At 31.2% G+C, this 20,112-nt stretch overlaps 3 protein-coding genes across 4 annotated transcripts in view; 1 reads left to right on the top strand and 2 right to left on the bottom strand.

Moving 5' to 3' along the window:
• Positions 1 to 824: 824 nt before the first annotated feature.
• LOC111448883 (NEDD8-activating enzyme E1 regulatory subunit AXR1) lies at positions 825 to 9,255 on the bottom strand. Its single transcript, XM_023088662.1, has 14 exons — positions 9,120 to 9,255; positions 8,291 to 8,463; positions 7,771 to 7,934; positions 6,850 to 6,960; positions 6,261 to 6,340; positions 5,920 to 6,070; positions 5,751 to 5,844; positions 4,314 to 4,402; positions 3,272 to 3,345; positions 3,025 to 3,187; positions 2,413 to 2,498; positions 1,736 to 1,819; positions 1,472 to 1,652; positions 825 to 1,316 (listed from the first exon to the last, which is right to left on the bottom strand). The coding sequence occupies exons 1-14, from the start codon at positions 9,155 to 9,157 to the stop codon at positions 1,233 to 1,235; spliced, it is 1,572 nt and encodes a 523-aa protein (XP_022944430.1). The 5' UTR covers positions 9,158 to 9,255; the 3' UTR covers positions 825 to 1,232.
• A 2,166-nt stretch (positions 9,256 to 11,421) lies between these two features.
• Positions 11,422 to 12,263, bottom strand: LOC111448755. Its single transcript, XM_023088480.1, has one exon. It carries the CDS (start codon positions 12,137 to 12,139, stop codon positions 11,750 to 11,752), a length of 390 nt encoding a protein of 129 aa, XP_022944248.1. The 5' UTR covers positions 12,140 to 12,263; the 3' UTR covers positions 11,422 to 11,749.
• A 7,056-nt stretch (positions 12,264 to 19,319) lies between these two features.
• Positions 19,320 to 20,112, top strand: part of LOC111448951 (high mobility group B protein 3-like) — a 2,421-nt gene continuing 1,628 nt past the window's right edge. For both annotated transcript variants that reach the window (XM_023088750.1, XM_023088751.1), the window contains exons 1-2: positions 19,320 to 19,400; positions 19,486 to 19,595. In XM_023088750.1, coding sequence (XP_022944518.1) covers positions 19,545 to 19,595 — 51 coding nt within the window. In that variant the 5' untranslated portion in view covers positions 19,320 to 19,400; positions 19,486 to 19,544. The remainder of the gene's footprint in view (positions 19,401 to 19,485; positions 19,596 to 20,112) is intronic.

Below are 20,112 nucleotides of genomic sequence, written 5' to 3' on the forward strand. Positions count from 1 at the left end.
CAAACTGGCAAATGATAACAGTATGATTGCCATGTCATCACTAAAAAGTAAAAAACAATGGAGAAATTATTATTTATTTAATGTACAAAAATAATTAAAACCTCTTGAAAATAAGAGAATAAGAATATAAAAAAAGTTCAAAATAAGTATAATCACATTTGCTTTGTTCTGAAGTGAGATATTCAAATCTTTGCAACTATATTTTAATTAATGTATTAAATATAATAATAGTAATAAATTTGATGGCATTATCTTTACTTCTAAAATAATTATCCACATCCTCCACTAAATAAAAAAATAAAATAATAAAGATGATAATAATAATTAGCAAATTAGTCCCTTATGGAAGGTGACAAAAGTATGGTAGGTGGGGTTGGTAAAGGATGACATGCTTGCCCATATTGAACAGGGCGACATTTATACCTTTTGTTTTTGAAGACAAAGAGCCATTCCGCGGTAAAAATCACGAATCTCCACAATGGTATAATATTGTCCATTTTTAGCATAAACTCTCGTGACTTTACTTTAGACTTTCTCAAAATACCTCGTACCAATGAAGATAGTATTCCTCATTTATTAACCCAAACCCATGATCATTACCTAAATTAGTCAACATGGACTCACTCGCCCATCTACCCATCCTCTCACATCTACCCACCATCCTCTGACCACCTCCACTATATATGCTCATATCTCATATCGATATTATGAGTTAAAAGTGGCTTACTAGTGGGATTTAAAAGTGGCTATATTTTAAAATAAAAGTGGCTATATTTAATACCCAATGCACACCGGTAGGTGCAAGTGTAACAAGGGAAGAAAGATTAAAAGGCAAAAACAAAAGAACAATAATCCATTTTCCTTAGTCAGTAATTCCCCATAATGATCATAATAATAATATTTTTGAGACCCAAATTGATTCAAGAGACTCAGGAGAGGAGGCAATTTCAAGGGGCATACTACTCTCGTAGGATTGAAGGTTATAGGCATTGGAAACTTTCCTGTGACCCTTTTTTGTTCTACCGATGATATTCTGATATTCTGAAAAATTATGCCAAAAATTCGATCTAATAAGGTAATTGCACACCGAAGTATAGAATCGTGCAATGTGTACCATACCATAGCTCCAACAAAGAAGTAAGCGCTTTCTCCTCCAGGGAAAATGCCTGGTCTGCCAATAAGAATCGAAGCGAGGCGAATCTGGGAAACTTAAGGTATGGGTCTAAAAGTCACTAGAGCGACAATAACTGCGACTTGTGATCGATGCCATTGAATACGAAAGTTCCAGACATGGGTACAAACTGTCGGGTGATTAGCTGAAGACAAAAGAGGACCTTTTTTAATACGTCATTCTAGGAGACCGAAGCTTTCATGCAAATGTCACTTTAGGTAGGGGGTAAAATATCAAATGATAGATGAAATGGAAAAAAAAAAAAAAAAAAAAAAAAGGCCCAGAAAGTAATAACTTTACCTTGATTACTTCTTGTGATGCAATTCCACCAATGAAAGCAGCGACTGCATGGAGCTCTGCCGCACCGAATCGGCACATCTCATTAATGAGGTCCTCTGATAAAGTCAAGCCATTGCAACCCAAGTCACTGAGTAGGCCAACGGCAGTAGTTTTCAATCGAGATATGTCCTCGTCAATCCCACTGCAAGAGCATCAATTAGTTAAAAGTCTACATCATTATTAAAGAAACACATATCCCATACAAAACAGCATCAGACACACTACCCATCAAATTGCCCGGGAAAACTGTTGTAATTGGCAGCAAAACGATCAACAGCTCGAAGCAGAATATAAAATCCAACTGCCACGCTGGAAGAAGAGAAATAAATGTCAATAGAGTAGAGATTACTTATTTTTTAATATATATACTTATTCAGTTGAAGAGAAGTTCCAAGATCTTCGGTAAACAAATGCAGAGAAACGAATCCAACTATCATGTAGCAACAAAAATTGGTTTTCTCAATGAAAGCGCACTTACCCAAAAAAAAAAATAATAATAAATTGATTGCAATAATATTGGATGCATAAATAGATAATAAATTAGTAAGCAAACAACTCTCCCCGGTAAAACTGGTTGCCTGAAAGAAATTTAGCTACTGAAAAGAAACATACCAAAATCGGCACAAAGATGTTGAAAGGGCAAATACTTGTATAAAAAAACAGAGATGTAACATTATTGTCCAAATTTAAGATTGATAATAAATAGTTTTTACGCCAATAAGTAATTAAATCTATTTATTTATTTATTGCTATTAAAAATACCAAAGAAAGGATTTCTAAGAACATCGTATTTTAATACAAATGAAATTATATGATATCGTCCATTCATCATTGCACTGAATAAAGTAAAAATGTAACATCAGAAAACAAAGTAAGAAGCACGTTGACTAATTTAGTGTAACCTGAAATCCTCGTCAGTTAGATACTTCTGTAGCTCAGCGAAGATAGGAGAATTGAACTCATCCTCAAGTGAACGATATCTGCAAACCTACAAAAATTTCCCATAATCCATTAGAAAAAAAAAAACTGTATATGCACGAATTTGTAGGCATGCATGCATCCACACAAATGCCTCAGTTGAAGTAGAATAAAGTTTTTGAGAGCAACATATTCAGCCATTATGCACTACACAATCATACCACACTACATTTATCTGAGCAAAGGGAGCTTTGTACATGCGAAGGTGAATTCAAAATTCATTGGTGGATTCCTGATAGGTAGTTCTTTAATTTATCAAGAAACTAAAAAATTATTAAACAAGATAGAGAACCATTTAGACAGAGAGGAAATCTGTCCTGTGATACATCCAGAACTCCTAGGAAAAACTCAAAAAGCTCTGACCACATACGTCATGATGGCTAAATCGTAATTAGGCTCTTTAAAGGAAGATTCTTAGAATATCATGGAGAATGACAGGATTAAATTGGAAGGCCCCTGTCCTATCAACTTGGGATACCAGCAGATTGTACAAAAAGAACAATAAGTATTATAAAAATGATCATAATAGAGCATACTTTCAGCTTTCTTGCATTTTTACAGAAGCTTTTGATTGTCGTTTTAGAGATGCTATTTGGATCTCTGCCAATTTTTTTCAAAATGTTCCTTGCTCTTTCCTCTATTAGCATGAAGTCAGCCTCGGCCTTAGCTTGATAGATGTTTTGCAAATTAACATAGTGCCTACAAAAGGCAGAATCCAGCCCTTCAGTCAATAAATAAGTTAGTTAAATTTCATGGTATTTTCTAGAATATTGAGACACTCACTCAGTTGAAGATGTCATATCTGGTATTGATCCCTCCATGGGTGCCTCACCACCTCCTTCATTCGCTATGAACTCCTGCAGAGAAATTAAAGAAACATTTTAAAGGAAAATGGAGTACAACTACATCAAGTTCAGGCTACAACTTTGGAAGTAATGCTTACGATATTGTTAGAATTTCCAAATCAATACTTGCGTTAATGAACAGATAGATGACAAATAGAGGAGAGAGGGCGAGACGAAGGTCAAGGGTCAAAATAATAATGGTTAAACAGCCAAATTTTAAAAGATACTCGAGGACTTTTCAACTTACAGTCCAAAATGATTTCATTCTATACCAAAGAGAAGAATAGCAGTAACAGCAATACAATATATTTTAACACATTGTTCCTTACAATTTTTTTATCAATAAAAAAAATAACTATTAAGGTATTAGTTATTATTGGCGATATTACTAAAATCAATAAATATTAAGTATTTACTTTAGTATAATAATAATAATATATAAATTTACTATAAATTAATAATGTCAATCGCAAAATTACTTCTTTAACAATATATTTTGAAATTTTGGATGATTAAACAGAATCATATGTAATGCATGAATTACTTAAGAATTGATTGATTTAAACCACATGAATCCGTAGATATTTAGCTATTATAAAATAAAACAATGAATCAGAAGCGAAATTAAATTTACTACGGTAATTTAACAGTATGTGTTAATTCAAGTGAATCACACTTGCATTTCCTGATCCCTCAAAAGGAATAATGAGAACAAACAAGTAAATCCACAAGCAGATCCTCCAATCTAAGGATTGTTAAGAATAGATCAAGCAATATACATGCAACAAATCAATTAAATATCCAGCCATCATATGAATTAGAAGAATGTGATAGTTAAGCAAGATGGTGGTGACTGGTCATTTCTAAGAACCTCAAGTACTATATAAGTCTGATTGTCATAACTCGAAATAACACCTAAAAAGAAATCATCAATTGTTGGAGATACAGAGCTAAAGTAGTAGTGAAAAAGTTTCAGTAACCTTCAAAGCAGCCACTAATATCCAAAAATCTGATGAATTAGAATCAACTTCAGCACAGCAATCATCAACTATCTGTTTCAGATCTGGACCTGATATGAAGAAAATGATAAATAATGGTGCTCATATTTCTAGACACTAAGTAGATCTGTCACCTTATAGGAACTAAAAAATTTTATTTGAACAAAAACCTTAAAATACGCCATCAGACACTCCAATTGACAAATCTAATTTCATTAAAATTGTAGGCAGTCTCAAGATGTTAAACGTTCAACTACTATGTACAACAAGAGGTGATACTCCACAATCCTTTCCATGACATTCAGAAATAGTTGGACCACGTTAAGTGAAAACTAACTTTCAGAAGAGCTAGAGAAATTAAACTGGCAGCTCCAACTTTCAAAAAAGATCTTTTTCTTTCTTCTTTTTTTTTAACTTCCAACTTTCAATTGACACAAGAGTTTAGTTAAAAATACAAACCAGATGATGGAACTCGAGTAAGGGCAGTAATCAATATCCTGAAAAGATGTTTAAATATTTTGAATATTCTACTGTAAGAAGCTTAAAAGAGTCTCTCATAATGCACAAGAACTTCCTTTCCTTTTTTAAAAGAACAGAATCCGAGAACATGGTGTTGATATTAGTTGGAATAGATGTGAACCAATGAAAGGAATGAAAGGTTTTTCCCCCAGATTTTGCAAGCAAACAGGAAAAAGGAGAAACGGTGTGCGACACTTTTTTGCACCTGGTAGATCAATCTAGAGACAGAACCACGTGAGGATCCTTCTAGATATTGTCCTGAAACCAATGGGTTGATTGGCGGGAATAAAAAATCCTAAGGTTTCTGAAACCCGCGTTTGGGATGCAGGGTTGGTTGGGCTTCTGAAACTTGTGTTTGGAGTATAGGTTGTGTCTGGCTGGGTTTAGTTAATCTGTTTTCTTTTTGTTCTTTTAGGTCGTCTTTTTTTTCAATCTCCAGTCCTGTGATGTGATAATTTTTTTAGGTTGTTTTTCCTTCAATCTCCAAGCTAGTGAGGTTAAGGGATTGAAGTCGAGGACCTCAGAACCAACCTACTGTGGTATGGGCACAATTGATAATTCCATTGAGAATGTCAAGAATGCCACCGCTCTCAAACAATCATGGACCATCTCCATTCTCCATAATATCATGCTTGCAAGTACGCCAACATCTTTCAAACAATTCAGCAAATAACCCATCTAGACCTAGAGCTTATTCGGTCCTAAAAAATTAGCTCCAACCAAATTTCTTCTTCAGGGAAGAGGACCCTTCTAGGCATTGCTTTGAAGAAAATAGATGAAATTTCAACAAAAGACCCAGGATGTGAGACAACTCCAAAAGGGAAGACTACGAAACAAGTAGCAGCAGGTTTGTGTTCCTAGATCAATTAGTCTAAATGTTTTTAAAAAATGCCCACTTACTGATTCCATGCGGAGCAAAGACTTTGAACGAAGCTTCAATAGCTTCTCTGTAGTTATCTTCATCCATTGCAATCATCTTGGCTTTGAGGAGATCCTGCATTGTCCAAGAGCCCACAATTTTAGTGACTATCACATGTTACTGATTGCAAAAAGGCAAATAAAAGGCAACCTTGAATTCTTTCTTCTCTTCTCTGCTTGATGGTAAACTGCCACCGTGGCTTTTGGCCCACTCTTCAGCCATCTTGACAAGAATAACAACATACGGAGTGTGTTTGTGTGCAACAGGGTCAGGAATATTGAGATCAATAGTTTCAGAAAACCTGTCAAGAGGTGAGTACATGGTATATCAAAATTTGAAAGAATGAAACGTCTATGTTCTCCAATCAGTGATTGTGCTTTAATAGTAAACTTCACAGCTTAGATAGACCAAAAACTAATGCAAACAGACAATATTCACATATGAAATCCATCCTATTAAAAAGATGGAAAGGATGTGACTAAAAACTCTACCTCCTCAGCTCTGGCCATGGGTTATTTAACCGAAGATCATCCAGAAAATGATCGGGCTTTGACTCAATGACAGTATGCTCCTGATATACATGGATAAAATATCTTATTTTAGCGCCCTTGACTATATACAATATTTTATCTTTTGAAACCATCAAGTAAAAACTTATTTAAAACATTAAAACTGTTTGTGCAAGTGAACCATATTGAAATATTTGTGACAGACAAGACCCCATAAGACATTAAGTAGCTTATATATGGGACTCAAAGAAGTGACAGTTAAGCTGTTTTACGTCAGCAATTTACCATTTCAACCTGCAAACGCTTTTAATTACGAGCCTCTATTTCTCCAAGTTCAAGCTAAGCATCACAACTAGTTATTTGATATTAAGCCGGAATTCAGGTAAATATACATGATAATTGAAAAGTACAAGTTTAATAAGGGCTAGTAAAGGATCCAGATTATTCAAATATCATGTGTCAGGCATTTTTTCCGCAGAAATGGTAATATAAATACTTTGAACCCCTCTATGCATACCACATGATTATTTCTTTGAATTGGGTAATTGAAGTAGCATTAGCAATACTTTACCTTTAAACTGATTCTGACAAGCCCAGTGAGTCCGTAGGAGCGTGCAACGACCAATATGACATTTGCGTTCCTACAGATTTTATCTAGCTTCACAATCCATTCTTCAACCAACTGAATAAATTCAAAGTGTCGATTAAAAGGGCAATTCAAAGTGTCCATTAAAAGGGCAATTCGAAGTGTCCATTAAAAGGGCAATTCGAAGTGTCCATTAAAAGGGCAATTCGAAGTGTCCATTAAAAGGGCAATTCAAAGTGTCCAAATACGACTTTCTTTCCAACAAAACCTTAGAGAAAAAAAAAATTCCATACCATGACAAATTACAGAAAACAAGTAACCAAAGAAAAAACTCACTATTTAACAAAACCAAGAACAGAAAATTGGAGTTTGTGCACTTTCCGCTATTGTTGAGGCTTTCTAAGCATGCCAACTACACTAAAAAACACTTTTAACCTTTTTACCAACCATCAATTTGCTAATAAGAGATTTAACCAAAAAGCATCCCCCGTACAGGCTTGAATTTGTTATATGTTCCTTAGGTTACTAATTTTCAGGGATAAAAATATCTCCCAACAAGAACCCTTTGAGTAACATTGTTAAATCTATGACTCGAGGAATTTGGTAAGAGAGTAAGAAAAGCATCTCTTATGGAAAAACTTACCCCTGGGAAGAAAGCTTTGAGCTAATCAAGGTTCATGCAGTTTTTCAGTGTGCCTCTTCCAAAACTTTAAAAAATTATTCACTCCTTGAAACTTTTTAGTTTCTTATAAATAATAATAATTTTACCAATGCAACTAAAAATCCAAGTGATGCGAAAACAATTGCACAAAGGACATGATATAAGAGATGACAGGCAAGAGAAAAACCAAGAATTTCAGCAAAGTGGGGCAACATCAATTGAATTAAGCATGTATATCAGAGTACCTGTGTGGCAACTACTAATGTAAACTGTGAAAAGAATGATGGCCTTGTTTCAATTAATGCCTCCGGACACTCTTCTATAAACTTAGCTTTCACGGCATCATTTAGTTCTTGAAGAAATGCACATACACACTTTGCCTTTGACTGTCCAATACTAGATTCGTCCACTAGAAAAATAATCACACAAAACAAGATAAGGTTTAGTTGATAAACCATGTTTTTCTTTCCTTACAGAAGTTGTTATAGCTCAAAAGTATTGATTAGTATTGAAGTAGATTATTCAAGTACATACGGACAGCAGATTGGAAAGAAGATTCATTTTATTGTTGACAGAATGATTTTTCAAAAGATTATTATGGAAAGGCAATTCCAGAATTCTAATTGATAGTCCTCCCAAATAATCAATTTAACTTCAAATTTCAAGTTAAATTATGAGAAAATATCATTCGTAGGTCCATAGGCAATTGCCAATTACAAATCGGGCTCCATTACCAAAAGCAACAGTGACATATAACTTACTTACCCATGAAGTTGTTGCCAAGGTCGCCCTCTTCTATCTTGGTACCGTCGACTATAGTGATGCTTCCAATCCCTCCAAGTACTAGATTTTTCAATGTCTCGGAACCAGTAGGCCCGCAGTTGAGAAGGCATATACTCGCTTTTTCAAGGGCTGCCTGCCCTTGTTCACCCCAGATCCTACGATATCACGGGATAAAAGCTTTCAGAACATAAAGGTAATAAAGATGATTAAATTTAGTCGAACAAGTTTGCTAAATGATAAATTTGACCCAAAAAAGAAAGAAAGAAACACTCTAGGTAACCCATTTCTCCATAGAGATAATACTACAAGAACTAAGTTGCCGCAATGATGTGAGTAAAACCTAAGCTCCGATGTAAATTCATTACTTGTCAACTTACCGACAAACTATATATCGTCGAGCAATATATAGTTACAATAAAAGAAAATATATATATATATATATATATATATGCAATCACGAAAATTCCAGCAATTCCTATAAAGAAAAAAAATGTCAATGGTTAATCATAGCGGGAACAGCTGCTGGGTAACTACGACACCAAGAAACTAAGAAGTGCGCGAACTTTGTTTGCGCCAAATGCGGATTAGTTCATAAACATTGCGCTTCTTTTCTTTCACTGGACGAAAGAACAGATAAACCTAAAGATAAATTAGCGAGAGAAGAAGTACAGACAAATTGAAGGTGGAGTATGCTACTGGTACAGAGTTAGGGCAAAAAACGGAGCAAGAATTTAGAGGCAAAGAATCGAAATATGAAGAAGAGTTGAAGATTGAGGAATGAGGAAGGTGTGATAGAGGGAATGAGGAGGACCTGAGTTGGCGATCGTATTTTACTTTGGGCTCCGCCATTTTCTTTGCTTCGCGCGCTCTGTTCTCCCTCTCTTGTTCAAGTCTTGTTCCTCTTGTCTGAAGTCTCAATGAGCTTTCTGAATTTGCGTGGGAACGACGCAGTGAAGACTGAATAAGTTTTTTTTTATTATTATTTAATATAAACGAAATAAAACAAGGGGAACAAATACGGAGGACGACGAGGACTCTATACGTCGTCGTTTCCAATGAACTATTGCTAATTCCTTTTTTCCTATTTATTTATCACGATTTTTTTTTTTTTTATTTGCCCATTGGCAAATTTTAAGAATAATGTATTTTTTAAAAAAAATAATTAATTAATTAGCGTAGTTTTATAAAGAAAAACTCTAAAATTGGAGTCTAGAAGTAAGCTAATATCCGGTGAGTTGCACGATGTTTACGTGATATGAGATTTATATTCAAATTATTGTGTTAAATACAATTATTGTTTTAAGCTAAATTTAAAAACAAAATTCAAATGAGTATAAAATAAATATTAAGTTTAAAATATAATATATTATAAGTATTTTAAAAAATCCATATAGAAATGTTGTTTTTGCCTTTGTTTCTATTATTTAATATCTAAAAAGAATAGTAGATTAAATTACAAATTTAATTTATAAATTTGAATTAAATTTGGTAGGTTTTTTCTTTTTTTGCTCTCTCGCGAAGGGCTTTCAATTTCAAAGATCACTCAAGCCAAGACAGTAAAAAAAAAAACACTTTTTATTCAGGGTCGTCCAGATCTTTACATAAAAGAAAAAGCTTTACTAAAAATGAAGTCATAAAAGAAAAAAAAAAGGATTGGCTGATAAATAGAGCTAAGTTGATTGCCGTAGCTCTAAAGGCAAGGGGAAGGAAGACCATTCTGAAATAAAACAAAAAAAAAAAGAAAGAATTCCTATAAAGTTACAAATTTAGTGTATAACGTTTGAGATTTTTAAAAATTCATTTACAACACAAAATTGAAAACTTTGACGCAATATCTACCACTCAAAAGTGTGCATAGATATGAACATATTATTACTCAACGAAAGAATACAGATTTAAGAATAAGAAAAAGAATTGAGATCCAATGTTCAATCTTCATTGATATTCACAACCTTTAAATAGAATACAAGATACTAAATAATATATATAACGAAAATATAAACTAACTAAATCTACTACTATTCAAACTAAAATAAGTAAATTCTGACGACTTTAAATTTCAATAGACATAAAATTAAAATTTATATAAATAAATTATTTAAGATAATAAAAAAAATTTGGAAGCTTGGAATTCATTAACATTTAAGTCAAATAAATCAATTAATTAAAAAAAAGATAGAATTTGACAAGAAATTGTTTTTTATTTATTGACGTTTTAAATGAATACAGATATTTCAGATATTTCAATTTTGCTGCTCTCATTTTGTTACATTTATTAAGATTAGAAACAACAGGTTTGTTTATATATTTTGAGAAAGATTGTTGAAGGAAAATGAAACCATAGGAATTAGATTTATTATCAACTCTAGTATGGCTAGAAAACTTACCGAAAACAATGGATTTACTCAAGTCCAAACGTCAAGAATAGTTGAACTATATATCAATCAATAGTTCAATAAATAAACTACAAACTACAAATACTCTCTCAAAAGTTATGGTTCGATTCTCAATCCTATAATAGTTATTGAACGTGTAGGTTAAGTACAAAAGTCTATTTCATTTACCAAACGATATTATGGAAAAACCGACCATACATCAATGCATCAAATATTAGCCTAGAATAGCAAGAACAATATTTGCAAAAATTGAAATGATCATCGAAGGCGGATTTATAAAGTCGATATAAATATAACTCAATTAATAAAGTCGTTACTTACCTTTTCCGTGTTGTGCTTCGATGTCCACCCCTAATAAACTGAAGAGAGTTAGAGATAGAGTTTAATACAGGTATAGTGTTGTTCAGAGTCATAATATGCAAAGCAGCATCAGTAAAGAATGGCCAAATGACTAAACTCGATCATTTACATGTCAAGAGAAATGGCATTGCAGCAATTCAAGTAAACCGACAACAATATCATCAGAAATGTGAGATGAAGAAAAATTATGAGCAAAAAGTATGAAACCCAATTAAAGATGAGCATTTAAAATCCTCAACATGTAACTCCATCTTTACCTTAAAGTCTCAAGTATTTCCTTCTAAAATAGCCACACAAACGAAAACGAAATTAAACCTTGTTGTGCTGACTATATAATGAAACAAGAACAAGAACAAGAACTCATCGATCACTTCCTTAATTGAACCCACTTCAGTTTCAAAGAAAATTAATCACCCATGGGAATATGCATATCTATAAATCCGATGCTTAATAGTCAGAGTAATACAATCTGACACCGGTTTGGATGAAACAAGATCAATTCCAAATAGGTTCCATGTGTCATAATAAAACTTTCCACTGTAATTATTCAACCCCAGCCCCTTGAAAAGAATAATACCTATAATAAAATTGAAAGAAACAGACCAAACTACCCAGTCGATGACGATCTACATACAGAACAACAGAAAAACAAAGGGTTAATTCACTGTAATATGAAAATCTATACTCAATGCGCAGCAACATCGCTATTAAACGCATCAATAATCGAGTCTCCACTTAAATCGGCAGTTGGAGTCTGCAAATTAGGGCTCGGGAACCACGTAGACTTAATTCCCGAGAACTTCTTCCTCTTGAGGCATAAGGGACCGTAAACCCTTCCAGACAAAGAAGGGAAATCATCCACGTCAATCTCCGATTGACCGATAGAGGAGAGTGGAGACGACTCCGGAGAAGCAGTACGGCGGAGATAGATCTGAGATAGCGAGTTGTATCGGTACAATCTGGCGCTGATTCGCGAGTCCCGGATCTTCGCCAGGGCACCGGGCTTCAAGTACTTGTGGAATTGCTCCGTGCGATTTGCACGTTGTTTGTGCGAGAATTGAACTCTGCGATTCATGATTCTGAATCGGCGTCGATCACTGGAAGGGGAGTGAGCGAGATCGGAGAACAGTTAGGGTTTAATGGCTGTTGCAGTTCCAGGCCTGAGAGAGAGAGAAGCGGGAACCCAGTGGAGGGAAATTGAGTGTGCGAAACGGCGGCCTCCGTTTTGAATTTGTAGGGCGTGGGTGGGCTGTATTTAGTCACGTGATTTATGATTTTTATCCCTTTTTCTTTTTCTTTTTTCTTTTTTCTTTTTTTACCGTTTTCGTTAGTAAAACAAGGTAAAAGAGCATTTTTTATATTTTTACTCTACCTAAAATTTGACTTTTGATTTTGTAATTTTAAAATATCAAATTTTTGTAATAAATATATTACATTTTGGAATAATTATAATAAATTTTGAATTAGTAATTTTAAAATATCAAATTATTTATATGATAAATTTAATTTATATTCAAATTGATATGCAATGTATATCTACAACTAAACACATGCATGAAAATATGAATACTTTAATTTTGTGAATCACTTGTTTTTAAATTTAGCCTCTTAATTTTTTATAACGTTAATGAAAATTCGTCATCATGTAATTGAGAGCATGCAAATTTTTTAATTCTCATCCAACAACATCTACATCCCGACCCCTTAAATAACTTTTTAAAGTATTTATTTAATGATTTACTTATTTCGTAAGGATGGTTAAACATTTTAAAATAAATGGTATAGTTTTTTAATTTTTGTCATAAATATTCATTTTTATAGGATTCATTCACTATATTTTGCTATCTAGTATTTGTTTATCCAACATTCATCTGAATTTATGTGCCTCAAAATGGTATTAATTTTTTTTCTCTCTCTATTTAACAATTAGCAATTATATATATATATGCAATAGTGCATTTTAAAATAATTAAAAGGAAGTAATAAATAAATAAATACCAAATAAATCCGTTGTTTGCGAGACATTTATTATGCTCATATCCCATATTTTAAAAGGGTGGTTGTATATATATTATGCTAAAATTATGTCATTTATTATGGCCATATACTTCATATTTACTAAAGATATCGTACCTTTTTAAAAAGATTACAAACAATTATATATAATAAAAAAAGATTACGATCTTTTTTATTATTATTATTATTATTATTGACCCAGTTCCACGCAATAATTACAAGTTTTTTTTTTTTTTTTTGTTTCCTTAAATTATCAGTCACGTCCTCATTAATTGTATGCTAGAAACAATATATTATATTTTATTTTAATATTTGAATTTTGTTTTTCAATTACTTTGAACTCAAATTTTAAATCACCCCACATTATTTTCGCTAAATTATAATTAAAGAATAATTATATAAAGTTAATTATTATACTGGTAAATAAGTGTTAAAAGTCGTTGAAATGACCAATATATCCATTCTATTGAATGATCCCACTCATGATAGACCAAGGCTAAAAGTGGTATTATAACATTTTGAAATTATAATTATTATATTTTTTTTAAACAAACAAACGACAAATATCATAAATGTTTTTTTGGAAGGTAAGTGTTAGATGAACACGACTCTCTGTCTTGGTTTGAGTTTCCTAAAATGCCTCATTCTATATATTTTCTTTTCATTTGGATAGTATTTTTTTTCTCCAAAATGCCTCATCTTAATAGAGGGAGTATTTTTTTTTTATTTATAAACCCATAATTATTCCCTATCAAAGGTGGTATTTCCATCTAATATCATTCCAAATTAAAACTAAATTTAAAATTATAATTTTTAGAAGATAAGAATAAAACTAAATTAAAACAGAGACAATTAAAGATGACGAGCGAAGAATAAAGGTTAATTAATTTGGCAAGGATGTTTTCTCACGAAAGATAAAAGGGAGAGGAAAAGCTAATTAGTTTGGCAAAAAGGAAAAGAACGAAGAACACTCAATAATTTGTTGTGAAATATCTTGCAGATTAAGGTAGCTTTACAGTTGAACAGTGCGTTTCTGTTCACATCCTTGCGCTCTGGCCACATTAACTTTTAGTGATTATGATCTATCAAATTTTGGATTTGATTCGCTAATCTGCAAGACTTTATGCCATGTTCTAATTCGTTTCTGTGGATAAAAAATCATTATAATAGGTGTAAGAGAGAAGAGAATATGTACCGATTTCAAACTCAGAATAAGAAGTTCTAATAATTTGATACAAGAAGGGGAAAAACCATACATCGATCTGATAATCCATCTAAAAATGTCACTATGATTACAAAAATTACTTGATATACATCCTATACTGTTCTTCATATACTTTGAACAGAATCGAACACAACAACTTCAAGAACACGACTCGACTTCGAATCACACACAGATATAATAGTTTTGGTGATCAAATAACACACCACAGTAATATTTCAGATTGCGTTGAGAGAGAGAGAGAGATTTTAATGGAGACCTTCAGGAATACATTCCAAAGCCGGCCTCCTGCTTCCATTTTCATCCTCAACTTCATCGGTTATCGCATCTGAAACCGTCGTTCTGCCTTTCACCTTAAATTCAGCAATCAATTCCTCCAACGAACGTGAACTGTTCTCGTTTTCCTTTAATATCTGCTTCAACTCTCTCTGAGACATCACCACTTTAATCCTCAATACTCCGGCTCTGTCTCCATCCCCGCCACTTCCACCAGAATTTTCGTCTTCTTCTTGTAGCTTAAACCTCACTACCTTCTTACCAGCAGCCGCACCGCTTCTCTCCTCTGCCGTCTTCGGCTTCGCCATAGCCGATCCGGCCACCGGTTTCTCCTCTACTTTCTTAGCCTCCACAGGAGGCGAATTAGACAAAGCCAAACAAGATTCATCTTGCGCCATAACTTTATTGCTTTTAAAACAGCTATTCCCCATAGCAACGGAAACCGAATTCTTCACTGAATCTGCGCCTCTGTTCTAGAGATTTCAGAGAGCAAAAACGGACGCAAATGATTTTATAGATTGAGCGAGAGACAGAGAGATGTAGCGTAAAGGCACATGAGAGAGCGTTTGTTGCGCCGCGTTAACTGAGATAAAAAAAAAAAAAACAAAAGATCACAAACGCAACGCCCCCCTTCCTTATATCGTGCACTCCAACGGCCCCCCGAATTTGTACTGTTTGGCTTCTCATTTAATCAAAGTACTTCCTAATCAACTTTTTTAAATAACTCCCCATGTGTTAAGAGCATAATTAAATTCAGTTATTTTATATTTATCACAATCCATTAGGACCACCTGTCTACATACATTACTTCATTTATTTTATTTTAATTTTCTTGTCACAATCATGAAACATTCAAATTGATTAATCACTCCTCAAACTTAATTATTGTAATTAATCTCTTAAACATTACAAAATTCACAAATTAATTACACCTTAATTTATAGGTCAAACCTTATTGTAATTCAATTTTTTTAAAAGATTAATACTGCCATTATGCCTTAAATTTAGCCATGATTTTACAACTGTTTTTTTATTTAATTTAATTAAATAACACATAAAACTTTGATATATATATATATATATATATATATATATATATATATATATATATATATATATATATATATATATTTTGTTATAGAATATGAAAAATGTGATGGGTACATTACATTGTGAGGCTCATGACTGAAGAATATAAATAATTGCCACAGACTCCAAACAACCAGAAAATATGGTGTGAATGTGAACTCTAATACAGCAGGACACCACCCTGCTCTTCTGTTTGGGCCCTATTGGCCCACTTAAATTATCATAACTTTTATTTATTATTATTATTATTTAATTTAGGTATTAATAAATTTGTAAATATTCTAAATTTTAATTTTATAGATAATAAGTTTCTACCAATTTTATGATTACCTTTATTTAATTTTAAATTTACTTCATCCATAAATTTTTTTAAAAATTTAGAATTTGATGCGGTATACACAAAATAATTTAAGTTTATTATTAGCCAAATTAATTACATTATCATATTAATAATTTTTATATAAAATTTAATACTCGTGAGGAGGAGATAAGCTCGAGTAAATATTTTTTATTTAATCGACAATAAAATAAAAAACATGTGTATAACTTATATGTTAGACTTACAAAACATGTTCTTAAACATAAATTGAGGTAAGCTGTGTAATTATAAGATGTTATTATTCTTTTGGTTTAAAATAGGATAGATGATTTCAATAGCTATATTCATTTTTTAAATATCATAAAAATTATATGTTGTTATAAATTAAAATTAATTTTATTTAATATATTGTTATATAAATTAATTAGTTAATTCAATTGGATTAAAAATATATATTTTTACATTGAAACATTGATTATAACTAATATTAAAAAATTAATAATTTAATTTTATTACAAAAAATAACTAAATAAGCCTGATTAAAATATTAATAATGTAAGTAATTTTATAATAAAAATTATATTAGATAGTTAAGATCATATAAAATATTAATTATGAATATATTAGTTAAAATCTAGTACGTTTAAATAATATATTGATATTACCGAATAATTAAAAATAATTAGCAGTTTAATTAAATTATTTTTTGAACCATAAATTTTAAATTTTATAAATTATAATTTAATTTTCAAGAGTGATTTTAAAAATAAGTTTGAGTTTTCAAAATTTTTATTAATAATTTCCTTAAATATTTTTAAAAACCTAAAATACACCTCTAAACTTTTGTTAAATTCAAAAATATTTTTATTATTAGTATCTTATTTCAAACGTACACATAAACTTTCTAAAGTAATGTATAATCTATGAGATGTCGATAGACAAATTTTTTTTACGACGGTGGTGATAACTATTTTTTTAATTTTGTTTTATAACGATAAAAAGTTTTAATGTTATATTTAAATTTTATTTAGTATTTTTTAAATATAATTTTAACTCTAAATATGTTTTTGAACCTTTTAAAAAGTTAGAAGAATATTAATAAAATAATATTTTTTTTTAATCAAAATAATAATGGTTTACATCTAAAAAGTAATGGTAAATATGTTTTTAAAATTTTAAAAAAGTATTATTATTATTTTCAGATAAATTACAAATTTAGAATTATTTTTATTAATAGGCAGATAACGATAATTTAGCGGTGGCAGCCTCCCCCACGCATACTCCTAACCCCGTCAGCCGCCGGGAACTCCTTTTGCTTAATTTACAAAAATACCCCTTTTCCTCTAAGTCAAAGTAATGGTATTTTGTTAATTAATTCCAACTCCTTGCCTTAATAATCAAGCTGTCACATGAATGTGAACGCCTCGTTTCTCTAAAGATAGCTTTCTAAAGCCGTCGTCGCCTAAATACACAATTAATATATTGCTTTATCTAATTAACATATTTTTAACAAAAATAAATAAATAAATAAATAACGAGATTATTATTTTTAAATAAATAAATAAAAGCAGCGACCTCAAGTCGGCTCAGTAGACAGAATGAAATACATTAAAAAAAATATTTATATTCGTTGTTTTTGTCACGCCCTCTAAATTAATTAAAATTTTATGTTATTTTCATATGCTATAATTTAGTCATCAATTATTTTAATAAAATACCTATTTTTTAATAGTATACACTTTTTTTTTTTAATTTTAAAACTTTATTATATAATTTGGTTATGCGTATTCGGAGAAATTGTGGAAAAGTTTCTGATAAACTTTTGAGAAATTAAAGCTTGTTTGGTTGCTCCGACATTTTCGAATTATATATGTTATTTTGTCGTATAGTGTAATTAATAATTAATATAAGTTTAATAAGTGTTGTATTTAGAGTTGTATTATTGACTGCAGTTTGAATCCAGCTTATGCTTATAAGATAGCCACGTCTTCTACTTGGATATGATTGGTTTCTCATGACCCCATTTAAATAAGTAAAGCTATTCAAATAATTTTTTTTTTTTTAAAGTGCTTTTGGACTATAAAAATTAAAGTGTCTATTTAATTTTTGAAATTAAAAAAAAAACACATTTCACCGTTATTTTAATTTTATTCAATATTGCTAATTATATAATGTTTGTGTGTTCAGATTATACGGTTCTGAATGGGTGGAGAAAAAATTTTCTTTATCAGTTAATTGGGAATGGAGACGGGGGCATGAATTATATTTTCTATTTCTGTCTTCGCCAATTTCTCATCCTATCCCGCACACTTTTATATATATATAACGTGAAAAGACTATGTTGTAATATTAAAATTTGAATTTCTAGACATTATATAAACCTCGTATATGTTTATTTATGAAATACTATTAAATTTATTAGAATGATTTACATTTTTAGTATAAATTATATTGAAAAATAGAAGATTATCTATTATTTGTAATAAAATATAAAAAAAAATGAAAAATCGTGAATTTTCATGGACAATTCTCACTTATCATCAAATAAATAAATGAAAATTTTAGCAATATAAACGATATTTTAAATTAATAAATCTATCCCACTTTGAATTATTCTAATTATTTAGTTTATGAAAATAATAATAAATGAGCTATCTAAAAATATCCTTCATCTATAATTTTTCATCTTATAATATGAATTTATTTTGATTATTGTTTCAAGTTTTGCATAAACAAAATATTATAATATCAAACATTAATTTTTTTAATAATTAAACAAAGATATATTAAACTCACGTGCTATCACATATCTTAATTTATATTTACTTAATGTTTGGATATTACATTAACAAACAGTGGTAAAATACTCAACACGAATTTAAAATTAGATTAAATAATTAATTAAAAAAAAAGGTAAGATTAAGGACCAAAATAAATTTTCATACAAAGTTGAAATAAAGTAGCAGTTTTCCAAACAAAAAGTTGAAACAACGTAATTGTGATGTTCGACATTAGTTGGGAAGGAGAACAAAACACCTTTTATAAGGTAAGATTAATCTTCCCCTAACGGACACGTTTTAGAGCCCGAAGAGAAAGTCCGAAAGGAAAAGTCCAAAGAGGACAATATCTATTAGCAGTGGATTCGTTACAAATGGTACTAGAGTAAGGACGATAGGCTCCAAAGAAGGCGGGTCGTAATATATTACTATTAAAATGTTTAATGAGAGTACTGGTTACAATTGAATCTAATTTATTATCATTATTATTTTTATCTTTTATTTTCTTAAATCCACTTTTTTCGCACAAAAGGAGGCGACGATAGTTTGTTTCACTCGCCGGCCGCCGCTTCCTTGATAACCAACGACCATGGCGCGTAGTCGTACTCGCGTTCATTTCCCGCCAAAATTAAGGAATTTTGGGGTCCATTTAATCTCCATTGATTTTAATTTCTCGGATTTTATTTCACATCACGCATTGTACAAAGCTGTTCTCTCCTCCATTCGTTCGATCACTCTTCAGTTCTTTCTCTGTGCGTCTGCCCAATTCTAGAAAACCACCATGAGAGCTCTGAGAAACGCCGTCGTCACTCACAAGAAGCGCAACGCAGAGTAATCGCCTCATTCACTCTGATTGTGATCTTCTTGTTTTTGCTTTTCATCTTGAATAAGTTTTACATTCTATGTTTCGATTTTCCACGTAAGTTTTTAGTTTCTGTTCAATCTTCACCTGTACGATCAGTGTCCCTGTTTATCTTCAACAGCGTTTCTATGCTCTTTATCTCTGCATTTTTTGTGTTCTTTTGCTTTCTAGGTACTGTACATCCAATTATCTGACTAATTTGTTTTTCAATTCTTTTGTATTGTTTCGCCTATTCGTTCATTCCTTATTGAGTTGAATTTCACAGTCTACGTTGTCTTCTTATCAGTTTTATTAGTTTTGCTTCCATACACAATGGCTTCTTCATTTCTCTGAATACCTGAACTATTCTATTGACATCATTTCATTTTTATGTGTTTTAGATCCTCTATTTTCCCTCGTTTTGGCTGTTACATTAGATTGAGTGTACTCCTAAAAAGTCTTTATCCAATTTGCCATCTCCCTTTTTTTTTTTTTTTTTTTTTTTTAT

Source organism: Cucurbita moschata, unplaced genomic scaffold, assembly GCF_002738365.1.
Source record: "Cucurbita moschata cultivar Rifu unplaced genomic scaffold, Cmos_1.0 Cmo_Scf00010, whole genome shotgun sequence".
NCBI lineage: Eukaryota > Viridiplantae > Streptophyta > Magnoliopsida > Cucurbitales > Cucurbitaceae > Cucurbita > Cucurbita moschata.

Excerpts from the sequence above, each read along its gene's own strand:
- LOC111448883 (XM_023088662.1), bottom strand. The coding sequence starts at position 9,157 with ATGGCGGAGCCCAAAGTAAAATACGATCGCCAACTCAG. Across the intron at positions 6,341-6,849 it reads TTGTCAGAATCAGTTTAAAG|GAGCATACTGTCATTGAGTC; the intron begins GTAAAGTATTGC and ends CATGTATATCAG. Across the intron at positions 6,071-6,260 it reads CCATGGCCAGAGCTGAGGAG|GTTTTCTGAAACTATTGATC; the intron begins GTAGAGTTTTTA and ends ACCTCTTGACAG.
- LOC111448755 (XM_023088480.1), bottom strand. The coding sequence starts at position 12,139 with ATGAATCGCAGAGTTCAATTCTCGCACAAACAACGTGCAAATCGCACG.